Below are 25251 nucleotides of genomic sequence, written 5' to 3' on the forward strand. Positions count from 1 at the left end.
TCGAGACGGAGATGAGAGAGGAGAGAGACTGGAGACGACGAGAGAGAGAGAGCAGAGACGAGACCGACGCCGCGCAGAGAGCGAATGAGATGAGAGAGGAGAGATGAGTGTTAATCTACTAAATTGTAATTATTCGATTTATTGCCTACCTCATGCCTTTTGCACACATTGTATATAGATTCTCCTTTTTTCTACCATGTTATTGACTTGTTTATTGTTTACTCCATGTGTAACTCTGTGTTGTCTGTTCACACTGCTATGCTTTATCTTGGCCAGGTCGCAGTTGCAAATGAGAACTTGTTCTCAACTAGCCTACCTGGTTAAATAAAGGTGAAATAAAAAAATAAAAAATAAAATAAAATTGGCGGGAACTGAAACAAGCTGTCGTACACGTTGATCCAGCGCATCCCAAACATGCTCAACGGGTGTCTGGTGAGAATGCAGGCCATGGAAAAACGGGGACATTTTCAGCTTCCACGAATTGTGTACAGATCCTTGCAACATGGGCCTGTGCTTTATCATGCTGAAACATGAGGTGATGGTGGTGGATGAATGGCTCAATAATGGGCCTCAGGATATCGACACGGTATCTCTGTGCATTCAAATTGCCATCAAGAAAACGCAATTGTGCTCGTTGTCTGTAGCTTATGCCTGCCCATACCATAACCCCACTGCCACCATTGGGCACTCTGTTCACAACACTGACATCAGCAAACTGCTGGCCTAGGGCTGGGCGATATGGCCAAAATATCATATCACAGTATTTTTTATTTTTATTTTTATGGTATGATAGTATTTTGTTTTTTAATAATAAAAGTTATTTTGAGTAGTGCATGACCCTAGGCTGTCAATACATAGGTTGTAAGTGATTTAAATGGGTCTCTCTCCGTCTGATTGTTTTATACTGTTCAATTCAACTTCAACCAAAAATAAAGTTCTACATTCATCAATTTCTGTATTTCCTGCACTCATTTGAGATCATTTCCACACTGCAACATATTGCAGCACAATATGGGCCAACAATCTAGGCCTTATTTTTAACCAAATGTTGCAATTGCGATTTGACTTGCGATTCAGAGCAAAACACTTGGGTGAACTGTTGGAATCATGGCCAATAGAATAAGTATTCTAATTCTATACAATACAGTGTTGTTTGACAACAAATAAAAATTACAGGGAGGAGTTATTGTGACAGGGTAGGAACCAAAGTGTTGATAAGTGTTTCCTAGGGGACCCTATAATCTTTGGCTACATTAAATGTTCTCTCAGCTACTTCATGTAGCTAACATATTCATGCTTCGTGTATTACTCTTTGATTTAGAAGATACTGTTGCACAAACTACATTATTAGGCTGTTTAGCTAGTTTGCTCTGACTCAGCTAACTAGCGATTAGCAATAGCGGATAACACGATATAGGCCCAACTTGTTAACACAAGACAAACTAGCCGTTTGCAGATGTAAGAAACCCAAACTAATAGTGTAATTATAAAACGCTAGTGGATTTACATTAAGAAGCAAAGTGAAAACAACATCGTTGTCATCAACATTGTTGCATGTGCTGCATTGACCAATCAGACTGAACGCAAGTGTCTCGTGGTCCAGGAAAAACCAATGTGCTCCTTGAGTGACAGGGGGCGTGGCTAGGTCAGTGTGGAAAGCGGCATGGAGACAGAGAGCAGAGAGAGATGACTCAAGTAGCGGAGTAAACTCTAAAAACGGACGTTAGACACAGAGTATCACATTTAACAAACCAAACATTCAAATACCGTTATAGAAGTTAAAGTAAAAAGCCAAACTGGTACGTGCATCAATAACGGTATATCGTAAAATATGGTATACCCCCCAGCCCTACGCTCGCCTACACAACGCCATATACGCTGTCTGCCATCTGCCCGGTACAATTGAAACCAGGATTCATCCGTGAAGAGCACACTTCTCCAGCGTGCTAGTGGCCATTGAAGGTGAGCATTTGCCCACTGAAGTCAGTTACGACTGTGAACTGCAGTCAGCTCAAGACCCTGGTGAGGATGACGAGCACGCAGATGAGCTTCCCTGAGATGGTTTCTGACAGTTTGTGCAGAAATTCTTCGGTTGTGCAAACCCACAGTTTCATCAGCTGTCTGGGTGGCTGGTCTCAGACGATGCTGCAGGTGAAGAAGCCAGATGTGGAGGTCCTGGGCTGGTGTGGGTACACGCCAGCCCAGGCGCCAGCCCACCAGCCCGGCCCAGCTCACACTGCATGTGAGACCGGTTGGACGTACTGTCAAATTCTCTAAAATTAAGTTGGAGGCGGCTTATGGTAGAGAAATGAACATTCAGATCTCTGGTAACAGCTCTGGTAGACATTCCTGCAGTCAGCATGTCAATTGCACTCTACGTCAAAACTGTGGCATTGTGTTGTGTTAAAAAAACTGCATATTTTAGAGTGGCCTTTTATTGTCCCCAGCACAAGGTGCACCTGTGTAATGATCATGCTGTTTAATCATCTTCTTGATATGCCACACCTGTCAGGTGGATGGATTAAATTGGCAAAGGAGAAATGCTCACTAACAGGGATCTGAACAAATTTGTGCACAAGATTTTAGAGAAATAAGCTTTTGTGCTTATGGAAAATGTCTGCGAAAATGCCTCTTCTAGGCAGAGTTGCAAAGAAAAAGCCATATCTCCGACTGGCCAATAAAAATAAAAGATTAAGATGGGCAAAAGAACACAGACACTGGACAGAGGAACTCTGCCTAGAAGGCCAGCATCCCGAAGTCGCCTCTTCACTGTTGACGTTGAGACTGGTGTTTTGCCTGTACTATTTAATGAAGCTGCCAGTTGAGGACTTGTTTTTTTATTTTATTTTACCTTTATTTTTCCAGGTAGGCTAGTTGAGAACAAGTTCTCATTTACAACTGCGACCTGGCCAAGATAAAGCAAAGCAGTGCAACACAAACAACAACACAGAGTTACACATGGAATAAACAAACGTACAGTCACATTGAATACAATAGAAAAAGTCTATATACAGTGTGTGCAAATGAGGTAGGATAAGGGAGGTAAGGCAATAAATAGGCCATAGTGGCAGAAGATGAGTGTGCAAGTAGAGATACTGGGGTGCAAAGGAGAAAAAAGAAAGCCTTGTGCAGGTCTACAATTTAGCCCTGATGTCCTTACACAGCTCTCTGGTCTTGGCCATTGTGGAGAGGTTGAGTCTGTTTGATTGAGTGTGTGGACAGGTGTCTTTTATACAGGTAACGAGTTCAAACAGGTGCAGTTAATACAGGTAATGAGTGGAGAACAGGAGGGCTTCTTAAAGAAAAACGAACAGGTCTGTGAAGGCGGAATTCTTACTGGTTGTAGGTGATCAAATACTTATGTCATGCAATAAAATGCTAATTAATTACTTAAAAATCATACAATGTGATTTTCTGGATTTTTTTAGATTCCGTCTCTCACAGTTGAAGTCAAGATTAATATTGATAAATGATAAAAAATTACAGACCTCTACATGCTTTGTAAGTAGGAAAACCTGCAAAATCGGCAGTGTATCAAATACTTGTTCTCCCCACTGTATATACAGTGGGGAGAACAAGTATTTGATACACTGCCGATTTTGCAGGTTTTCCTACTTACAAAGCATGTAGAGGTCTGTAATTTTATCATAGGTACACTTCAACTGTGAGAGACGGAATCTAAAACAAAAATCCAGAAAATCACATTGTATGATTTTTAAGTAATCATTTGCATTTTTATGCATGACATAGTATTTGACCACCTACCAACCAGTAAGAATTCCCGTCTCACAGACCTGTTAGTTTTTCTTTAAGAAGCCCTCCTGTTCTCCACTCATTACCTGTATTAACTGCACCTTTTTGAACTCGTACCTGTATAAAAGACACCTGTCCACACACTCAATCAAACAGACTCCAACCTCTCCACAATGGCCAAGACCAGAGAGCTGTGTAAGGACATCAGGATAAAATTGTAGACCTGCACAAGGCTGGGATGGGCTACAGGACAATAGGCAAGCAGCTTGGTGAGAAGGCAACAACTGTTGGCGCAATTATTAGAAAATAGAAGAAAATAGAAGAAGTTCAAGATGATGGTCAATCACCTCGGTCTGGGGCTCCATGCAAGATCTCACCTCGTGGGGCATCAATGATCATGAGGAAGGTGAGGGATCAGCCCAGAACTACACGGCAGACCTGGTCAATGACCTGAAGAGAGCTGGGACCACAGTCTCAAAGAAAACCATTAGTAACACACTACGCCGTCATGGATTAAAATCCTGCAGCGCACACAAGGTCCCCCTGCTCAAGCAGGCGCATGTCCAGGCCCGTCTGAAGTTTGCCAATGACCATCTGGATGATCCAGAGGAGGAATAGGAGAAGTCGTTGGTCTGATGAGACAAAAATAGAGCTTTTTGGTCTAAACTCCACTCGCCGTGTTTGGAGGAAGAAGGATGATGAGTACAACCCCAAGAACCCATCCCAACCGTGAAGCATGGAGGTGGAAACATCATTCTTTGGGGATGCTTTTCTACAAAGGGGTCAGGACGAATGCACCGTATTGAGGGGAGGATGGATGGGGCCTTGTATCGCAAGATCTTGGCCAACAACCTCCTTCCCTCAGTAAGAGCATTGAAGATGGGTCGTGGCTGGGTCTTCCAGCATGACAACGAAACGAAACACACAGCCAGGGCAACTAAGGAGTGGCTCGTAAGAAGCATCTCAAGGTCCTGGAGTGGTCTAGCCAGTCTCCAGACCTGAACCCAATAGAAAATCTTTGGAGGGAGCTGAAAGTCCGTATTGCCGCGCGACAGCCCCGAAACCTGAAGGATCTGGGGAAGGTCTGTATGGAGGAGTGGGCCAAAATCCCTGCTGCAGTGTGTGCAAACATGGTCAAGAACTACAGGAAACGTATGAGCTCTGTAATTGCAAACAAAGGTTTCTGTACCAAATATTAAGTTCTGCTTTTCTGATGTATCAAATACTTATGTCATGCAATAAAATGCAAATTAATTATTTAAAAATCACACAATGTGATTTTCTGGATTTGTTTTAGATTCCGTCTCTCACAGTTGAAGTGTACCTATGATAAAAATACAGACCTCTACATGCTTTGTAAGTAGGAAACCTGCAAAATCGCAGTTATCAAATACTATTCTCCCCACTGTATATATATATATATATATCTCCCCACTGTATATATATATATACAGTGGGGAGAATAAGTATTTGATACACTGCCGATTTTGTAGGTTTTCCTACTTACAAAGCATGTAGAGGTCTGTAATTTTTTATCATTTATCAATATTAACTTGTACTTCAACTGTGAGAGACGTCGATCTAAAACAAAAATCCAGAAAATCACATTGTATGATTTTTAAGTAATTAATTTGTATTTTATGCATGACATAAGTATTTGATACATCAGAAAAGCAGAACTTAATATTTAGACCTCTACATGTTTTGTAAGTAGGAAAACCTGCAAAATGCGCAGTGTAAAAATCGGCACTTCGTCTCCCCACTGTAATACACACACACACACACACACACACACACACACACACACACACACACACACACACACACACACACACACACACACACCACACACACACACACAGATATATTACCATCCAGATACAACCCTCTGCACCAAACCATCACACACACAGACACCAATCACACTTTTTTCTATTAGCAGACAACGCAAAACACACACACACACACACCCTATATATGTAAAATGTATATCATAATATATGCTAAATGCATTTAAAAATGGATTTAATGTGTTTCAAAATAGATTCTGAAATAAATCATGTATTTTAAAATGTATTTATCAATATATTTGATTAATATATTTTCAAATGTATTTGTAAATATCTAGTGAAATGCAGTATATTACATTTGATTGTATTTGTAAGAAATATCTGATTACATGACACTGTACAACCTGGTCTTAGCATATGGGAAAAAGTGTCATGCCAATTAATTTGTTATGTTGTACTCTGCTTATAAAGATTACGCTTGTACACTGCCAGTTCAGTAGTGTTAATGAGACTGACATACAGTACCAGTCAAAAGTTTGGACACACCTACTCATTCAAGGGTTTTCCTATATTTTTACTATTTTCTACATTGTAGAATAATAGTGAAGACATCAAAACTATGAACTAACACATGAAATTATGTACTAACCAAAAAAGTGTTAAACAAATAAAAATATATTTAATATTTGAGATTCTTGAAAGTAGCCACCCTTTGCCTTGATGACAGCTTTGCACACTCTTGGCATTCTCTCAACCAGCTTCATGAGGAATGCTTTTCCAACAGTCTTGAAGGAGTTCCCACATATGCTGAGCACTGCTTTTCCTTCACTAAGCGGTCCAACTCATCCCAAACCATCTCAAATGGGTTATGGTCAGGTGATTGTGGAGGCCAGGTCATCTGATGCAGCACTCCATCACTCTCCTTTTTGGTCAAATAGCCCTTACACAGCCTGGAGGTGTGTTTTGGGTCATTGTCCTGTTGGGAAAAAAATTATAGTGGGACTAAGCGCAAACCAGATGGGATGGCATATCTTTGCAGAATTCTGTGGTAGCCATGGTAGTTAAGTGTTCCTTGAATTCTAAATAAATCACTGACAGTGTCACCAGCAAAGCAACCCACACCATCACACCTCCTCCTCCATGCTTCACGGTGGGAACCACACATGCGGAGATCATCCGTTCACCTACTCTGTGTCTCACAAAGCCATGTCGGTTAGGACCAAAAATCTCAAATTTGGACTCATCAGACCAAGGACAGATTTCCACCAGTCTAATGTCCATTGCTCATGTTTCTTGGCCCAAGCAAATCTCTTCTTATTATTGGTATCTTTTAGTTCTGGTTTCTTTGCAACAATTCGACCATGAAGGCCTGATTCATGCTGTCTCCTCTGAACAGTTGATGTTGAGATGTGTCTGTTACTTGAACTCTGTGAAGCATTTATTTGGGTTGCAATCTGAGGTGCAGTTAACTCTAATGAATTTATCCTCTGCAGCAGAGGTAACTCTGGGTCTTCCTTTCTTGTGGTGGTCCTCATGAGAGCCAGTTCCATCATAGTGCTTGACAGTTTTTGCGACTGCACTTAAGGAAACTTTCAAAGTTCTTGAAATTTTCCGGATTGACTGACTTTCATGTCTTAAAGTAATGATGGACTGTCGTTTCTTTTTGCTTATTTGAGCTGTTCTTGCCATAATATGGACTTGGTCTTTTACCAAATAGGGCTATCTTCTGTATACCACTCCTACCATGTCACAACACAACTGATTGGCTCAAACGCATTAAGAAGGCACCCCTGTTAATTTAAATGCATTCCAGGTGACTACCTCATGAAGCTGGTTGAGAGAATGCCAAGTGTGAAAAGCTGTCATCAAGGCAAAGGGTGGCTACCTTGACACTCTTTTGGTAACTACATGATTCCATATGTGTTATTTCATAGTTTTCTATGTCTTCACTATTATTCTACAAGGTAGATTTTTATTTTTATTTAAAAAAAAAACTGGAATGCCTTGGTGTGTCCAAACTTTTGACTGGTACTGGTAGTACAAGTAATACTAAAGAGCTCCATTGTTATCAGTCACCATTTCATTACAATATGATTTTAGCTGAGGAGACACTTACTATTGTAATTTTTTTCTCTCTCTTGAGATTGGAAAACATGCTTATCATGAAATGTAACATTTCTGAACATTTATGACAGAATGTTAATAACGTGAAATAAAAAGTTATTAATTTATTTTTATTTTTTAAGTTTCATGAAATTATATCACTGCCAAAGTTTTAGGATTGGTGGCTAAACAAATCCTCCCCATTGATCAATACGTAAAGTGTCACATTCTGACCTTAGTTCCTTTTTGATGTCTTTATTTCAGTTTGGTCAGAGCGTGAGTTGGGGTGGGCTTTCTATGTTGTTTTTCTATGTTTTGTTCTGTAGGTAATTTTCTATGTGTTTGGCCTAGTATGGTTCTCAATCAGAGGCAGGTGTCAGTCGTTGTCTCTGATTGGGAGCCATATTTAGGTAGCCTGTTTTYCATTGTGTTTTGTGGGTGATTATGTTCTGTGTAGTGGATGTCACCTTACAGAACTGTTGCGTTTAGTTCTCCTTTGTTATTTTGTTTAGTGTTCTATGTTTAATAAATATAATGATGAACACTTACCACGCTGCGCTTTGGTCCTCACTTCATTCCAACGACGAGCGTTACATAAAGAGTGTGCATGTTTTTTGCATGTACTGTATATGTGAGTTTGGGTATGGTTATGTCTACTGTGTGTGCGTTCATTTGTGTATGTGTGTGTGTGAGAGACAGAGAGAAAGGAGGAGGGATATGAGGAATGATGACGAACTGCAGCATTCCACACCGGGGGCATTGCGCTTGACAGGAAATCCAAATTTAGCCTGCTGTTTCCGCGGTGATGGAAAATTTCCCGCCTTTATCAGGAAACCGAAGTCCAAGGAGGGTCAACGGGAGTGTGTGTATTTAACATGTATTTACAATACCAGTTCCTCTGTGTGTGTGTGTGTGTGTGTGTGTGTGTGTGTGTGTGTGTGTGTGTGTGTGTTGGCGTGTTGGCTATATACTTACAGTACTCTATGAATGAACGAGTGAGTTACAATCCTTTCTAAATGCCCCACATCTTTTTTGGCCAAGACACATCATCTCCGTATGGTGTAAATCCATACGCTCTCTCGTCTCTCGTCTCTCGTCCAGTGTGCTGCTACTCTGACTCACTCTGGCATGCACCAGTTCTGGGAAGACGAGCCTGAAATCATCCCCACCATGGATGAAGTGTGTTCCAGATGGGACCAAAACGATCCGCTGGCTACTGCATAAACACCATGGTAACCACCCAGGTAAACAAGGAAGGGGTTTTGGTGGCATGCCAGAGATAAAGTGGATCAAAGTCAGGCACGAGGGCAAACAGGAATCCACCATTGTTCTACGGAATGACGCAGTCGCGACTAAAGTGGTAGAGAATGAATGGAATCTAATGGACCTGGGCCAGGCCAAGGTAGAACAGGGCTAGCCTCATTCTGCTACTGTTATTTTCCACTGAAGATGCACGCCAACCCTGACGTGAACATCGCCTGGCCTAGACCACTGTCCATGTTTTAGAGTGTATAGCAGTCTGTTTAACAGTGGCATGTCTAAGTCACATTGTCACATGGCTGTTAAAGCAAAGCGCGAAGAAACAGACTGTGAGCGGGAAGGCGGGTGCCCATAAAGGTATATGTGTCCAAGTGTGTGACCGCCGTGTTTGTTCATGTGTATGCATCTAATGTAAAGCATGTGTGCCTACTGCCTGTTTCTCTAAGTGAATGCTTCTACGTGTGTCTCCCTGTGCGTGGCCCTTTAAGCCAGTGGGGGAGTGAGGAAGAGGGGGAAGAGGGAGAGCAGGAACACAGCTAGATCACGTCACGTTGGAAACATTTGGCAGCAGCAGACACACACACACACACACACACACACACACACACACACACACACACACACACACACACACACACACACACACACACACACGCTGGCCTGCATGTTTTCATGCTGCAGTTTTGAGGGGGAAAAGGGAAGATGACATCAAGCTCATCATGTGAGGCCAGGGAGACGGGGGATGATGAGAACACTGGCAGAAACACAACACTGTTACATAAAACGTACAGGGTACGGTTGAGAAAACCAGGAGCTCTGGGGTGTGTGCGCACACACAGGCGAGTATTTGTGCCCCTGCATTGTATGTCAACTACTGTGTGTGTCTTTGTGACAGTTTGTAGCCATAGAGTATGCAACTCATGTCTGCAAAGTGTGTCATTGTGTACGTATTCAGGAGAGGTGATGTCATTGGCATTCTTACAGGTCATCGGTTTGACCTTTCTGCTCCTCGGGCAGGGGCTGACTGGGGCGGGGACAGGTGTGTCTGTGTGTGTGTATTGTGTGCGAGTGTGTGTGTGTCTACGGGCCAGGGGTGAGAGTACACAGGCCACTGGCGCCAGATGTGACGACCGCAGGAGTCTGAAGAGAAATATTGAAGGAGGAGAGGATGAAGGTAAGAGGGGAAGGGAGGAAAGGGGAGGTGGAGGAGAGTGAGTGAGTGGGTAGGAGAGGTATAAGAGGAGGGGATCAGAGAGGAGAGGGAAAGGGGAGCTAAGAGAGGAGGAGAGGGAAAGACACAGGGAGACAGAGAAAGGGGGAGGGAAGAGAGGGAGGAGGGGAGAGGGAGAAGGTCATTGAGTATAATGTGCCAGACCTCCCTCGGGAAGGTGAGCTCACCTCTTAATGGTACCACTGGCTCCTTCTCAATGAAATCATTGATCTGCCAGGAGTCCCCGGTACGTAATGGATATGGAGCAGATAGGAAGCGAGGGAGGGTAGAGGGGTGAATGGGGAGAAGGGGAAGGAGAGCTGGATGAGAGGGGTGAGGGAAAAGAGAGAAAAGAAAAAGGGCAGGACCATGACCCCTGGCAGCCAACCATACGATAACTGTGACCTCAATGACCTCAACTGTGACCAATCAAAATACAGCTGTGAACATAAACAATCCAATCCCATGATCCTATACATCCATTTCAGGCCACACACATCCGATCATTATTCAGCTTGGTACTCCATAATGTAGTGAGTTTGTTAGAGAACATTTAACATTTCTATGCAATTCAATAGCAAATTATGCGCCAAATGGAAATATGCGCAATGTATTACAGCGGAGTTAAGAGTGGCTTTCCACATTAAAAACACTTTATACTCAAGAGTGTGAGCAGTTGAGTGCTACTAAAATGGTCTGGGATTATTATTTGGCTATTGCTTCCGATTGGCTCAGTAGGTTAGAGCACCGCCCGTGGAACACCAGGGTTGTGGGTTCGAATCCCACATAAGCCATGTACTGAATAGAAATGGTCAAATTGGCCACATTATTCTGCTCCTCAGGCTGTGTATAGCCACAGAGATTACCACCCAGTAGTGGAAATGAAAGAAACATAAAGCTTTCATTCTGAGAGGGCTCAGGCAGGTCATGCTACAGTCCGACATTAAAAATGACGTCTACACACAGACACACACACACAGACTGTCATTCATCAGGATGGAAGGAGGTGAGTTACCTCACCTCCTCAATAGGTCTGTCTAACCAACACATACATACACACACAGACCTCCTTATGTAGTGCATTGGAATGTCTCTGAACGGCAGCATTGTGAGAGTCTGCCTCCCACGATTACCTCACTTCCTCAGCGTCTCTCTTTCTCACACACGCACACACGCACACACACACACACACACACACACACACGCAGGGGCCGCCGCCCAGTTGTATAACAGCACAACTGGATTGACCTTTGTACTGTAGACTGTGCAGTTACACCCAAACCTGATCTCACCAAAGCCTAGAGGCCCTCACACTGCGGCTTCTGTGTGTACGTAAGCGGTATCTTTCATTTCCTAATATCTGGCACAAAATGGCTGCTGTGTATCCCGGATGTCGGTGCTACCAAAGATTGTCTATTATATTGACAAGATAGTCAAGTGACCGCTCTAACAATGGAAATACATGTCCTTAAAGATGGAAGGCAGGTGGGACCACTCTAGCCAATGAAAGGGCAGATACACGTCTGAACAACAGGGCATAGAGATAGAAAGAATACTTATCTTTGTATCTGTGCCATTATAGCATCTGTGAAACCATTTTAAAGTAGTCAATTTTCTTCTTCTTCATTGGCTGATTGCTCCCCAACTTTTCCAAAGTTGCCGAAATGCCATGCGCCTCCACTTGTATCAGTGCATTCAAACCAACTTACGAAACCAATGCGAAAATGTATATTCGTTCAAATAAGCCTCACGTAGCAAATTAGCAAGAAATATATATTGGGGACCAAATTCGACACTAGTTGACCTCCATACACTTCGTGGGCTTACATTCGTGGACAGATGTTGGGCAGAGTAAAGCCTCTCGTTTCGCCACTTCCTCTCTGGTGATACACATTGGTGGAGGTGGAGTAATGATCACACACAACGTAAAGCGCTTTGGATGGATCTGGCATGCAGCACACAGATTTGATGATCACAATCTCTTTTCCATTCCATCCTCGTCGCCAGTGTAGGGCATCTAGGCACCTGCTCTCTCTCCCTCGCTTTACTGAGCCCTCTCTATGTCTGTCTCTGTGTGTGTGTGTGTGTGTGTGTGGCACAGTGGTATGTAGCTTTAAGTATCCTGGGGGGGGGGGGAACACTGGCAGATGGCACTAGGAGAGATTAGGAACAGTCACTGCACATCTGTAGACCGCACACACACACACTCACCCCTGCATCTCTCTCTACCTTTCTCTCTCTCCGTACCTATACGTCTACCTCTCTCTCTCTCCGTCGTCTCCCTTTCTTACCCTCTCTCCACATCTGCAGAGCTTGCACACCTGACAGCTGGACCTCTGCCTCGTTCTCTCTTCAACACCTCATCTGCAGAGGGTGCATTTCTCCCACTTGCATCTCTACCTTTCTCTTCCTCGATCATCTTATCTCTCATTGCTCATATACACATCCCCCCCCCCCCTCTTTCTCTCTCTCTCTCTCATAATAACATCAGGATAAGAGCTATGCTCTAGTGCACTCTGTTCTCAGTAGCCAACGTGAGAAACAAACAGGCTGGGGACTAAACCCACTGGGGACTGGACTGGCTCTGGCTGGGCTGTGTGTGTGTGTGTATGTGTGTCTGGCACTGACTGCGTTCTACTGATGCTAAGCTTTCCTCTCTCAAGCATGGTTCTCTCCACACACACACACACACACACACACACACACACACACACACACACACACACACACACACACACACACACACACACATTTGAAACACAAACACTGTGAACAGTCATCTGGCCATGCACGTAATCGTTTTAGTGAGTAAAAACAACCCTATGGGGACTGGACCTCACATGACACTTGTGACATCATCCACAACATAGGGAAGGAAGCACTTACAGCAGAGAGTAGACCCATTGATTGATTTGACTTCTACGTCTGCACTTAAAGCACCATTCGCGGTTTCCCGCCCTCCCAAACACCACCTCCTATGGGCTCCATAAAGTCCCAAGCTGTTACGAACTATTCTGTTATGACAAGCCTGAGTAGGGCCTCAGAATGTCTTAAAAGAGCATTACCATTTGGTGTTTGGCGGCATCAACACTATAGCACAGGCTACTTCTGGATGTGTGTGTGTGGGTTTTGCGTATCTGTGTGTGTGTGTTTAGCAGCACGCGTGTGTGTTCTAATCCTTCATTTAGAATGCCTGTGTGTACATAACCGTTTAGGCAGTAAATCCTCTCTCCCCCAGACAGCGAGACCAAGCTGCTGTAATTATTCCTGTATTCACTCTGTCTATCCCATTTAAGGCTTCTTTTCATCCCTCTATCCTAGCCTCCCCTCCTCCGCTTCTCTCCCTCCCTCCCACCATCCTCTCCTCTTGATGCTTGGAGCACTTGTGCATAGCTGTGCGTGCATGTGTGTGAGTCGAGAGGGCCACACCAAGCAGTCGGCTTAGATCGTGAGGTCATCAGCGCTGTTAATGACGACGGGGGGGAGCAGGGAAGTGAGGAAAAAAGGGAAAGAAATGGGGTTGAGGAGGGGTGATTCCCTGGGTATTCTGAGCCAATTAAACTACAATAACTGCTAAATGAATCTGGGGAATAGGGACGGAGAAAATAAATGAACTTTGTTAACTGAAGGTCTAAATCTGTAGAGGAGAGACAGGATGAAGTGAAAAACGGCCAGTAACACACGCGTGACCAGATGCTAGAGCCAATGCCATAAGACGTGTGACCAGATTGACTTTTGATCCGGTCACATCCTGCCGCCCTGCTGTGCTGCCATGACGACTGGCTGCCAACAGGCCGGTGCTGCCGACCTCAGATCAGCGGGGGAGCTCTCATCTCTCTCTCGCTTTGTTGGCACCTCTCACTCTCTCTTTCTCCCCCACATTGTCACTCTGTTTTGTGTGCTCCATCTCTCTCTCTCTCACACACGCTCATGCATGCACACACACGCTACTCTAAACAGGAAGTGACATCATTACAGGTGGTGGGCGGGCTCAGACAACTAGTCCTGTTTATGACCCAGTGAAGCTCAGCTGGGGACAGAGACCACTGTTATCGCCCATGACCCCGATATACACACACGCACGTATACAGACACGCATACAGACACACACATACACAAACACATTTCTTATTTTTATTTCTTGTGTGTTTTTGTTTTACCTTAATGTTATTTTTAGAGCTACATTGATTACCGCATTGTTGGGTTTAGAGCTTGCAAGAAAGGCATTTCACTGTACTTGTACACGTGACATTAAAACTTGAAAACACACACACGTTATTCTGCTATGACTTAACGCCACTGACACCGACACCACACAGCAACAGTCATTCTCATTGGCTGAATAGTATCCCACAGGATATTCTCTTCCACTGTTGTCGTGGAAACAGCAGAGAAGGGGACAGAAATGGAAGAAATGTGAGAGAGAGAATCGCTGACAGGGGATCTTCCTTCTTCAGGCTTAAATGGTACATTTAAATGGTACATGTGTGTGTGTGTGTGTGTGTGTGTGTGTGTGTGTGTGTGTGTGTGTGTGTGTGTGTGTGTGTGTGTGTGTGTGTGTGTGTGTGTGTGTGTGTGTTGTGTGTGTGTTGGTGTGTGTGTGTGTGTGACAAATTGGGATCTTAAGACATTAAGGTAGAGTGAACCTCTATGAATGACTCATGGAAAGTGTAATCTGTCTATGCTATTGGAGATTTGCAGGAGTAGGACACATCTTTACACACACACACGCACACACACACACACACACACACAAGCATGCACACTCACACACACTGTCTCTCTCCCAATACCAAGTGAGGGAGATTATTCATTTGACACATTTGAGCCAGGGTCCTAAGCCTCCCTGTGTGTGTCTATGTGTGTTTGTGCGTCTGTGCATCCATGTGTTTATGTGTGCGCATAAGCCTCTGTGTGCTTACTGCCACTGTCTCTCTGCAGCGCTGCAGTCCCATACTGACAAGTTATTAGGCCTCTGCAGAGCCAGCTAATACACACGTCAGGCCTCCATTCTAACTTTGAGGGTGCTTAGCAGCCAATATGACAAGCTGTTAAGTATGGCAAATAAGACTGGTTTAAAAGAATGGCTACCCCCCCAAAAAAAAGGTCTGGCTGATTTGATAGACAGGTATTAGTTTAACTTAAGCTTAATCCTCAATTTTAAAGGGATAGTAGAGAGAGAAGTGTTTGGTGTGTGTAGTGTGGACAGGGGGTTGGGGGTTCTTTGGAGCGGCCTGTAACACAAAACTTATCGGTGTCCACAATTACTCGGTATTGCTTCTTTCCTTCATTCTTCCTTTCCTAATTCCTTCCTTCCTCCCTCACTTCCTCCCTAAGAGTGAAAAAGTATGTATGTGGATAAACGTGTGAGTGGAACATGATGGATGATGGACACTATTACAGATGATGTTCACTAGTGACACCTGCTGCCCAAACAGACACATGGCACTCTGCTCCACTCGAAGCAGCTGCAGAGATCTAGGCCTTCTCTCAATTGGAGTTGCTCAACTCCTGTCCTCTCTCCTCCGTCCTCTCTCGCCTCCTTTTGAAAAAGGTCAAAGGTAATCGAGGAGAGGCGGCGAGGAGAGGGAACGTGAACGGAAATGCGACTTTCGAAAACAGACAGCCCTCCACCGCGCGTCATCAGGCAAATTACTTTTACAGGGGTAGAATCGCAAAAGGACTTTGTAAAGTGACACAAACTAATTTGGTTGTGCAAGACATTTTATAGATGACAGGATAAGTAGCACACGGTTCTTAAATGTTTGCATGCTTTTCTCTTTTGAGAAAGCAATAGCTGATCAAAGGGGGTGAGGCAGATTTAAAAAGTGTTCTGCGAAGGACTCCGGTAGGATGATACATATGACTATCCTTGACGAGAGGTCGATTTCCAGGAGGGGAGGACACTCTTCCGTTCGCCTACTAACGAATTTACACTCTCCTTGACCACTCGAACGGTGCCCGGGTCACTTGGAGGACAGGACGGAGGACAGACTTGTTCCCAAATGAGAAGAGTCCCAACAGTGAAATGCCTACTTGCTCAATGCAGGCCACATCTTAATATACACACAAGAACTGACTTGGGATCAGCTGTGAAGATCTGTTGTGAAACACCATGGCGTCATTTGCTCGTAAACACTAACTCCAGGATGGTGGTTTCTATTATCACACACACACACACACAGAGTAAGTGCCTACCGGTGAGCAGGGAGACTCGGTGGAAGGTGCCCTCCAGCTTGCCCAGTAGGATGTGGACAAAGCAGTCTTTGGATAGTTGTCCCGCCTCTTTGGAACTCTGGTCGTACACCACGACTTCCTGTTTCCTGCCCATCTCAACCTGCAGAAACACGAATGTGGAAGAAGACGTCAGAGATCAATGGAGATACGGCAGTATCAATGGACGCAGGTATGAAGGTCTCGTAACGAATGAGTAAAACATGGCTATGTTGCACAGATAAAAAAAGACCACAGCAATGCTGTTTGCATTAAAGCATAAATTTATGTTCATTTTTTTGTAGAGGTTGATACATTTTTTGTTAGGGCTAATCAAGTCTGACATTTTAAAGTGGAAATGACAAAACTTTAGAAACCTTTTAAACCTTGAATACACTACAAATTTGTATTTCCTACTATGCAGGAAAATTCTGCAAAAGAGATCACACAAAAGAGTGATCAAATTAAGATCCTATATCTGTACTTTCAGACAGGGGCTTACTGCTTTTGTTCATCTGGAGGAAAAAATTTCCCTAACAAACTTACCTACAGTGCATTCGGAAAGTATTCAGACCCCTTGACTTTTTTCCACATTTTGTTACGTTACAGTCTTATTCTAAAATTGATTAAAATTGTTTCCCCCCCTCATCAATCTCCGCACAATACCCCATAATGACAAAGCAAAAACAGTTTTTTATCAATTCTATCAAAATCTATAAAAAAACAAACTGAAGTATGACATTTACATAAGTATTCAGACCCTTTACTCAGTACTTTGGTGAAGCACCTTTGGCAGCAATTACAGCCTCGAGTCTTCTTGGGTATGATGCTACAAGCACACCTGTATTTGGGGAGTTTCTCCATTCTTCTTTGCAGATCCTTTCAAACTCTGTCAGGTTGGATGGGGAGCGTCGCTGCAAAGCCATTTTTAGGTCTCTCCAGAGATGTTCGATCAGTCTCCAGTCCAGGCCCGGGGTGGCCCACTCAAGGACATTCAGTGACTTGTCCCGAAGCCACTCCTGCATTGTCTTGGCTGTGTGCTTAGGGTCGTGGTCCTGTTGGAAGGTGAACCTTCGCCCCAGTCTGAGGTCTTTAGCGCTCCTGGAGCAGGTTTTCATCAAGGATCTGTACATTGCTCTGTTCAACTTTCTCCTCGACCCTGACTAGTCTCCCAGTTCCTGCTGGTGAAAAACATCCCCACAGCATGATGCTGCCACCACCATGCTTCACCGTAGGGATGGTGCCAGGTTTCCTCGAGACGTGAAACTTGGTTTTCAGGCCAAAGAGTTCAATCTTGGTTTCATCAGACCAGATAATCTGGTTTCTCATGGTCTGAGTCCTTTAGTTGCCTTTTGGCAAACTCCAAGTGGGCTGTCATGTGCCTTTTACTGAGGAGTGGCTACTGTCTGACCACTGCAGAGATGGTTGTCCTTCTGGAAGGTTCTCCCTTCTCCACAGAGGAACTGGAGCTCTGTAAGAGTGGCCATCGGGTTCTTGGTCACCTCCCTGACCGAGGCCCTTCTCCCCCGATTGCTCAGTTTGGCCAGGCAGCCAGCTCTAGGAAGAGTCTTGGTGGTTAAGAATGATGGAGGCCACTGTGTTCTTGGGGACCATCAATGCTGCATAATTTTTTTGTTACCCTTCCCCAGATCTGTGCCTCGACACAATCCTGTCTCGAAGCTCTACAGACAATTCCTTCGACCTCATGGCTTGGTCTTTGCTCTGACATGCACTGTCAACTGTGGGACCTTATATAGACAGGTGTGTCCCTTTCCAAATCATGTCCAATCAATTGATTTTACTACAGGTGGACTCCAATCAAGTTGTAGACACATCTAAAGGATGATCGTTAGAAACAGGATGCACCTGGGCTCAATTTCGAGTCTCATAGCAAAGAGTCTGATTACTTATGTAAATAAGGTATTTCAGATTTTTTTTATTTATTAATTTCCAAACATTTATAACAAACTTTTTTGGCTTTGTCATTATGGGCTATTGTATGTAAATTGATGAGGAAAAAATTGGGCGGGTGGTAGGGTTACTGGAACAAAATGTGCGAACATAACAAAATATTACACAACATGGACAGAGTTTTAAAAAAAATAGAACGGTGTTTTCGCATTGATAACCATGAATTGATGCTGTAACAGTAAATAATGGCAATAGAATTATAAAAGTCCTATCTGTCAAAAACAAAACTCAGAATCCAAATGCATGGGTGCAAGTGGACAGCGCAAGCCCTCTTCAGTGCATCAGCATGCTGTGTATGCTTTGTCACAGTGTGTTTGTCAGAGAGGAGGAGAGGCGAGCATGCGCCTGTGTTTGTCTCCGCGCTTGTGTGTACGTGTGTGTGGTTGTGTGTGTGAGACACGCCAGCCAGGCTCCTTCTCCGTGTTGTCAGGCAAGTTTTGGTCACATGACCAGCAGCCAGCGCCTAGCCTACTGCAGCTCTGAAACACCGCATCACTAAACAACCCCTGGACAGCACCAGGAGAGAGAGGGGAGGCAGACAGGAGAGAGAGAGAGAGAAAGGAGGGAGAAAGAAGAAGGAGGAGAGAAGAGAGGAGAGCGAGAAGAGAGAGAGAGAAGAGAGAGAAGGGAGGAGAAAAAGAGACTAGAATAACCCTTTTCTTCTTGTTGTTTTCATGCACTCCCTCCATCCTTCAGATAGCATAAAGGCTACACTATACTGTAGACGCTGGGCAAACCTGCACTTCCTCCAGGAACACTGTTCACTGAGATTTACTGTGTTATGTGGCATGGTACCCACACAGGCTTGTACTGTGGACGGTACACAGTTCTAGCAATGCAGTGGACGAGTGTGTGTATTTGAGAGTGTGTTACTCTGCAATATTGTGTGTTTGTGTGCGTGCCTCAGTGTGTGACAGTGTGCGTTTGTGCTTACCGTTACACATTTGCTTTCTCAGAATGTATGGGCCAACAACCACACACGTGACTGAGGCAGGCCAAGGTCAGACAGACACACAGACGGCTGGTATGGGTACAGCCAGACTGAGCCATATATACTGTGTGTATATATACAGTGGGGAGAACAAGTATTTGATACACTGCCGATTTTGCAGGTTTTCCTACTTACAAAGCATGTAGAGGTCTGTCATTTTTATCATAGGTACACTTCAACTGTGAGAGACGGAATCTAAAACAAAAATCCAGAAAATCACATTGTATGATTTTTAAGTAATTAATTTGCATTTTATTGCATGACATAAGTATTTGATACATCAGAAAAGCAGAACTGAATATTTGGTACAGAAACCTTAGTTTGCAACCTTAGCTTTCAATTTGAATGAAAGGAAATGTAATTTAATTCACCGAAATTCAAATGCCTATTCTATTCCATATTAGGTGTAGACTATACAAATATTCACATTTTACATAAAACATCAAACATGTCGTTTTAAACATGAATATAAAATGTTGTTGAAACGATTCATTTTCAGGACAAACTCTTAAAATGAATTATCAAGGAAAACAAAACCTGTGTGCGAATATTCTAAGTTACTATATTTAATTAATCACTTACATTTTGTTCAATATTGGGAAAATACGACATTTGCCAGAATGCATTAGTTGAACCCTCAAGTTGACCCTGAGGTCTTCTAAAAGAAGCCAAACAAAGGAAATGGTTGGTGGAAATATAATTAGCTCATCTAAACATGAAGTTTAAAAGTGATATATCCTTTGGTATCTGGAAGTGGGACCTGTCAGATTCAATCAAACTGACGTTCTATGACTGAGTGGAATTTCTTTGAATTGCACTTAAATTCTACTTCCTGTCACTCAAATTCCAATTCTACATCCTGTGGGGTGTGGCCAATTCAATTAGAATTTCAACTCATGAGTTGAATGGGAGTCAATTCCAAAATTCTGATTTGAGCCCAACCCTGGTACAGAGACAGTATTCCAGTATCTGCATGATTACTGCATTGTTAGAGGTTAATAACCTCTGGAGTCGACCTACTGCAGCATACGAACCAGCTCAGTCCCTCACCTTCACCAGCCTGCAGGCTGCAGCACTACACTACTATACTGCTGTTCTACCACTAACACTGCAGGTGTTACATAGGAATAACAGAGAAGGAGACAGATAAAAGGAGGGGAAGAGAAAGAGAGGGGGAGAGAGAGAGAGAGGCAGCGCGAGAGAGAGAGGGGCAAAAAAACGATAGTCAAAATGCCAACAGTGAGCTGGCATCACAGCAGGATGTAAATAGAGAATAGTGGCTAATCATGTCCTCTGTATTCCCTCCTCCGCAGAGAGAAGGAGGGAGGGGGAACGAGAGAAGCAGAGAAATAGAGAGGAATGTATCCTCACATTGCCTGGAAAATGTGCAATATAAAAAATGTACGACAGAAGATAAAAACATTTTCCCTCTGTGACTCGTCTGTAACTCTAAGACCTCACCCTCTCAGCTGAAGTACTATCTGTGTACAACAGCGAGACGTCTGGCTTCAAATATAACTGTATGAGCAACAAACATGACACAGGCAGTAGGGGGAAATGGCATGCAGTGAGAGCTCTAAATGTTCTGGGTAGAAATGCAATGGTTTCAACTGCTACTGCAGAGAAGACGGGAGTGCCATAGAATAGAAACAGGTGTGGTGTTGCAGAGAAGGCAGAAGGGAGAAACGTGAGATTAGGTGCTGCAGAGAGGACCGTGGAATGCCAAACGCAGGCACACACACACACCCACAGGTGCGCACAGGGTCATTGGTCACAAGGGTAATGCAGAGCTGAGTGTGTGTGTGTGTGTGTGTGTGTGTGTGTGTGTGTGTGTGTGTGTGTGTGTGTGTGTGTGTGTTGGTCACCCAACATCACCACAGTGCTACTATCAGACATAAAAACCTCAGAGGTCAGGAATTCATGGCCTCGTTCAGTGATCTGTTGCCTCCCAGTCCCCACAGACAGTTATTATCTGTCCATGTGATTCCCAGTAGATTGTTGCAGGTGGGTGACGGTTCAAACCATCAAAGCTCTGTAGCAGAGTCCACTAGCAGGGTGTGATACATACAGCCCGTCAGTAAAGATAACACTCAATGGGGATATGATGTCATTGATTGGCACTGGCAGCTGGCACTGCTGTGTGTGTGCGTGCGTGCGTGCGTGCGTGTGTGTGTTTGCTCAGACGTGTTTGGGCAAAGGTCCCCTCTATCATTTGCTGCGAGAGGGTGTGACAGATCGAGTGACCAAATCACTCCAATGACCGATGATGACCGTACACCACGAATGGGCACCATAAAGGGGCCTTCCCACTGCCCCTCACCCACAACCTCTCTCTCTCTCACACACACCTGTCCAATAAAAGGAGCACGTGCATCTTGTAGTTCAAGAGGTGATGTGTTACATGGGCCAACCTTGTCACACCAGCATGTCCATGTTTCACATCACAGTACAACACATCTCTCCCACACTCCTTCTCTGTCATGCTCCACCTTCTTCTCCATGCCCCCTTTCTCTCGCTGCCTTTCACTGTGTGCGTCTCGCTCAAGCCACTTTTAAACCGAAAAGTGAGAAAACATGGCATATACACCGGTTGGCCTCGTTCAAGAAAATGGTTCGCTCCTACAGACAACGAGTCATGTGACCGTGGCGTGCTATATGAAGCAGGCAGACAGGCATCAAGGCAGTCAGTTACTGATTGATTGAATGCTGGGCAAAACAAGTGACCTAAGCGACTTCGAGTGGCCTCCTGGACTTTTCACGCACAACAGTATGTAAGGTTTACCAAGAATGGTGCAACAAGCAAAAAAACATCCAATCAGCAGCAGTCCTGTGGGTGAAAACCTGAAGGAGAATGGAAAGAATCGTGCAAGCTAACAGGCGGGCCACAAACAGACAAATAACAGCGCAGTACAACAGTGGGGTGCAGAACGGCATCTCGGGAACGAGCAACTCGTCAGTCCTTGTCATGGATGGGCTACTGCAGCAGACGACCACACCGGGTTCCACTCCTATCAGCTAAAAACAAGAAGAGGCGACTCCAGTGGGCACGCAATTACCAACACGGGACAATTGAGGAGTGGAAAAACATTGCCGGTCCGACAAATCCCGGTTCCTGTTGCGTAATGCCGATAGCAGAGTCAGGATTTGGCATAAGCAGCATGAGTCCATGGCCCCATCCTGCCTGGTGTCAACGGTACAGGCTGGTGGCGGTGGTGTAATGGTGTGGGGAATGTTTCCCTGGATACAAATTGAGCAACGTTTTCATGCCCCAAAGAACTCAGGCTGTTCTGGGGGCAAAGGAGGTTCTGACCCGGTACTAGATGGGTGTACCTAATAAACTGGCCATCTGAGTGCATTTTCTTCCCAGCTCTTCTGGTTCTGAAGTGACCCTTTAGTCTCTCCCTGTTGTTGTGTGTCTTAACCAGGCTTTACCAGCATCAACACATCATGTTTCTCGTCCGTCAGGTCAGGCCAGGTTCCCGAGGTGAAAAACACCGTACGACAAACCACACACCGTATGACACGTGACTCACCACTTATGACATCACTTGTGGGTATGAAAACATAGCGTCGGTCACGGCTGGGCTAAAATGTAAGTGTTGCTTAAATTGTCTGCTCTAAAGGAAATCACCAAAACCCTGCTGCTCCCTCCTTACGGTCAACATGGCTGTGACACACACTGGGTTACCCTGAGTGGTGCAATAGGCATGTTACTGTAAACCTAACTAGAACTGGAAATGGACCTAAAAACTATGTCTACACTGCTGTACCTGGATGGACTTCAGTACGACACTATCCTCGCGTACGCTTACTCCGTCACCACCGCTACCTGGAAATAACACGTCAACGGGTCAGAATATGACACCTGGTCAACCTATTGTATACCGGAGTCTTGGGTTGAAATGAGAATGATACCGTGAACTGACAATCCACTTTCAGTCACTACTACCTAGAGTGAATGCAAATAACACACATCTATGGTTCGGGATATGGTACTTATCATATGCATCATGTAAATGTATCCATTTTTCTTTATGTCTCATCCATATTCAAGACAAATTGTGGAAGATATTTGTCATGTCTAGTAAGGAGACGATAACGCATCTGTGTCTTCTGGGTGACCCACGAGGCATTGCACTACATTAAGTCATTACCCAGGATCCTTAGCAGGTGGCGTTGAAGGAGGATACTGGGAGGTGGCATATGGTGGACCTTAAGTAGAAGTTACAGAGATCCTTATTTAGTAAACGGCTTTATGGGACACGTGCTGCCCGGAACCCAGTCTTCAGCCAAATGGACCAATTACCATCAAAGACTAACCGGTGACAACTGAACCTCAGTAAAGGGTTGTCAGTAGAGACTGAAACAACTGCTGATGAACTGGAGCGAGAGAGGGGCAAAAAACGAGCGCGTGCGACTTTAGTTTTATTGCCTGAGCTACACTGTCAGTCTACATAGTACAATATAGCACTACGGTAGAGAACAGGAGAGGATGGTGGCTTCCCTAAAGGGCGGGTCTAAGTGTCTCCCTGGCCCCGACTGGAGCTAGTCAATCTCCACGCCATCTGTCAGGCCTTGCCCTGGCCCAGGCTCACTCTTACACCACATTCAGCAACATTGAGCAGTGTGGAGGGATTAGCGTCGCTTAAGCCAAGAAACCACCCAGCCTGACCATAAAACAGTCATTGACTAGGGAGCCATAATGCTGTGGAGCTCAACGTTCACCCACACACCACACACAAATACGGTCACACACAGCCTACTGTATTTAACTGACCTAGTTTACTAGAGCCTGCCAGTGAACTACATGGGGGTTATGTAGGGAGGGAGGGGAGACACCATTTGGATTCCAGTCCATACACAGAGTTCACTGAACCTAACCCTGTGATGATGAAATCTGAAAGGGCCGAGCATAGAGCCTTGGGGGACGCCTGCCATTTTCACTCAATGGGATGCAGGCAGGAGGTAGCCCACCCATGAATACGCCCTCTCTCGCTCCCTCCTTCTTCAGCTTCCTACATTCAATCCCACAAAGACCCACTATGGTGTCCTTTGCTTCCTTGGCAGGCTGTGTGGGGGTGTTTGTGGTGGGTTGGGCGGGAGCCTGCATTAACACCACACAGCCGGTCTGCACGTGCCCAACTCGCGGCCTGCCAGGGGCCACACAAAGGGGGATGATGTCATGCTTAGCCAATAACAAAGGACTCTCTGGGGCCGTGTGGACCTTCCCTCTCACCCTGCTAGTTCCAGCTTTATCCAGCCTACCATTAATCGGCAGCATTATCCTCTTTACTGTGGTGGAGAGAATACCAACAGCTAGCCAGCAACAGGGCAAAACGGGGAAGACAGAGAGAGAAAAGAGGGGCAGAGAGAAAGAGAGGAAACAGGGATGGTGATAGAGAGATGGTGATAAACAGGTGGGGGGACCAGGACAGAGAGACAGAGAGATGGTGATATTGTAATGCTTCTCGTGGGCTGAAGGAAGAGTGGACCAAGGTGCAGAGTTTGAAGTGTTCATGATTTAATCCAAAAAAACAATCGAACAAAAACAACAAACAGGAGAACGAAAGCGAACAGTTCTGTCAGCCAAACAAAACAGCTAAACAGAAAATAACTACCCACAAAACACAGGTGGGCAAAGGCTACCTAAGTATGGTTCTCAATCAGAGACAACGATAGACAGCTGCCTCTGATTGAGAACCACACCTGGCCAAACACATAGAAATAGACAACATAGAACAAAAACATAGAATGCCCACCCCAACTCACGCCCTGACCAACCAAAATAGAGACATAAAAAGGATCTCTAAGGTCAGGGCGTGATATATATTTTTTTTCTCAACTAATTTTTTTTCTCAAATCATTAGTCATTTAGCAGAAACTCTTATCAAGAGCAACTTACAGTACATTTCCATCTTTTTTTTTCATTCATACTGGTCCTCCTGGGAATCAAAAGTTCT

At 44.6% G+C, this 25251-nt stretch overlaps 1 protein-coding gene across 2 annotated transcripts in view; it reads right to left on the minus strand.

Annotated features, from left to right (window-relative positions):
* Window positions 1–25251, minus strand: part of LOC111962155 (dual specificity protein phosphatase 8) — an 82597-nt gene that overhangs the window by 38525 nt on the left and 18821 nt on the right. For both annotated transcript variants that reach the window (XM_023985018.2, XM_023985019.2), the window contains exon 3: window positions 16315–16453. In XM_023985018.2, coding sequence (XP_023840786.1) covers window positions 16315–16453 — 139 coding nt within the window. The remainder of the gene's footprint in view (window positions 1–16314; window positions 16454–25251) is intronic.

This window comes from Salvelinus sp. IW2-2015, linkage group LG4q.1:29 (assembly GCF_002910315.2).
Source record: "Salvelinus sp. IW2-2015 linkage group LG4q.1:29, ASM291031v2, whole genome shotgun sequence".
Taxonomy (NCBI): domain Eukaryota; kingdom Metazoa; phylum Chordata; class Actinopteri; order Salmoniformes; family Salmonidae; genus Salvelinus; species Salvelinus sp. IW2-2015.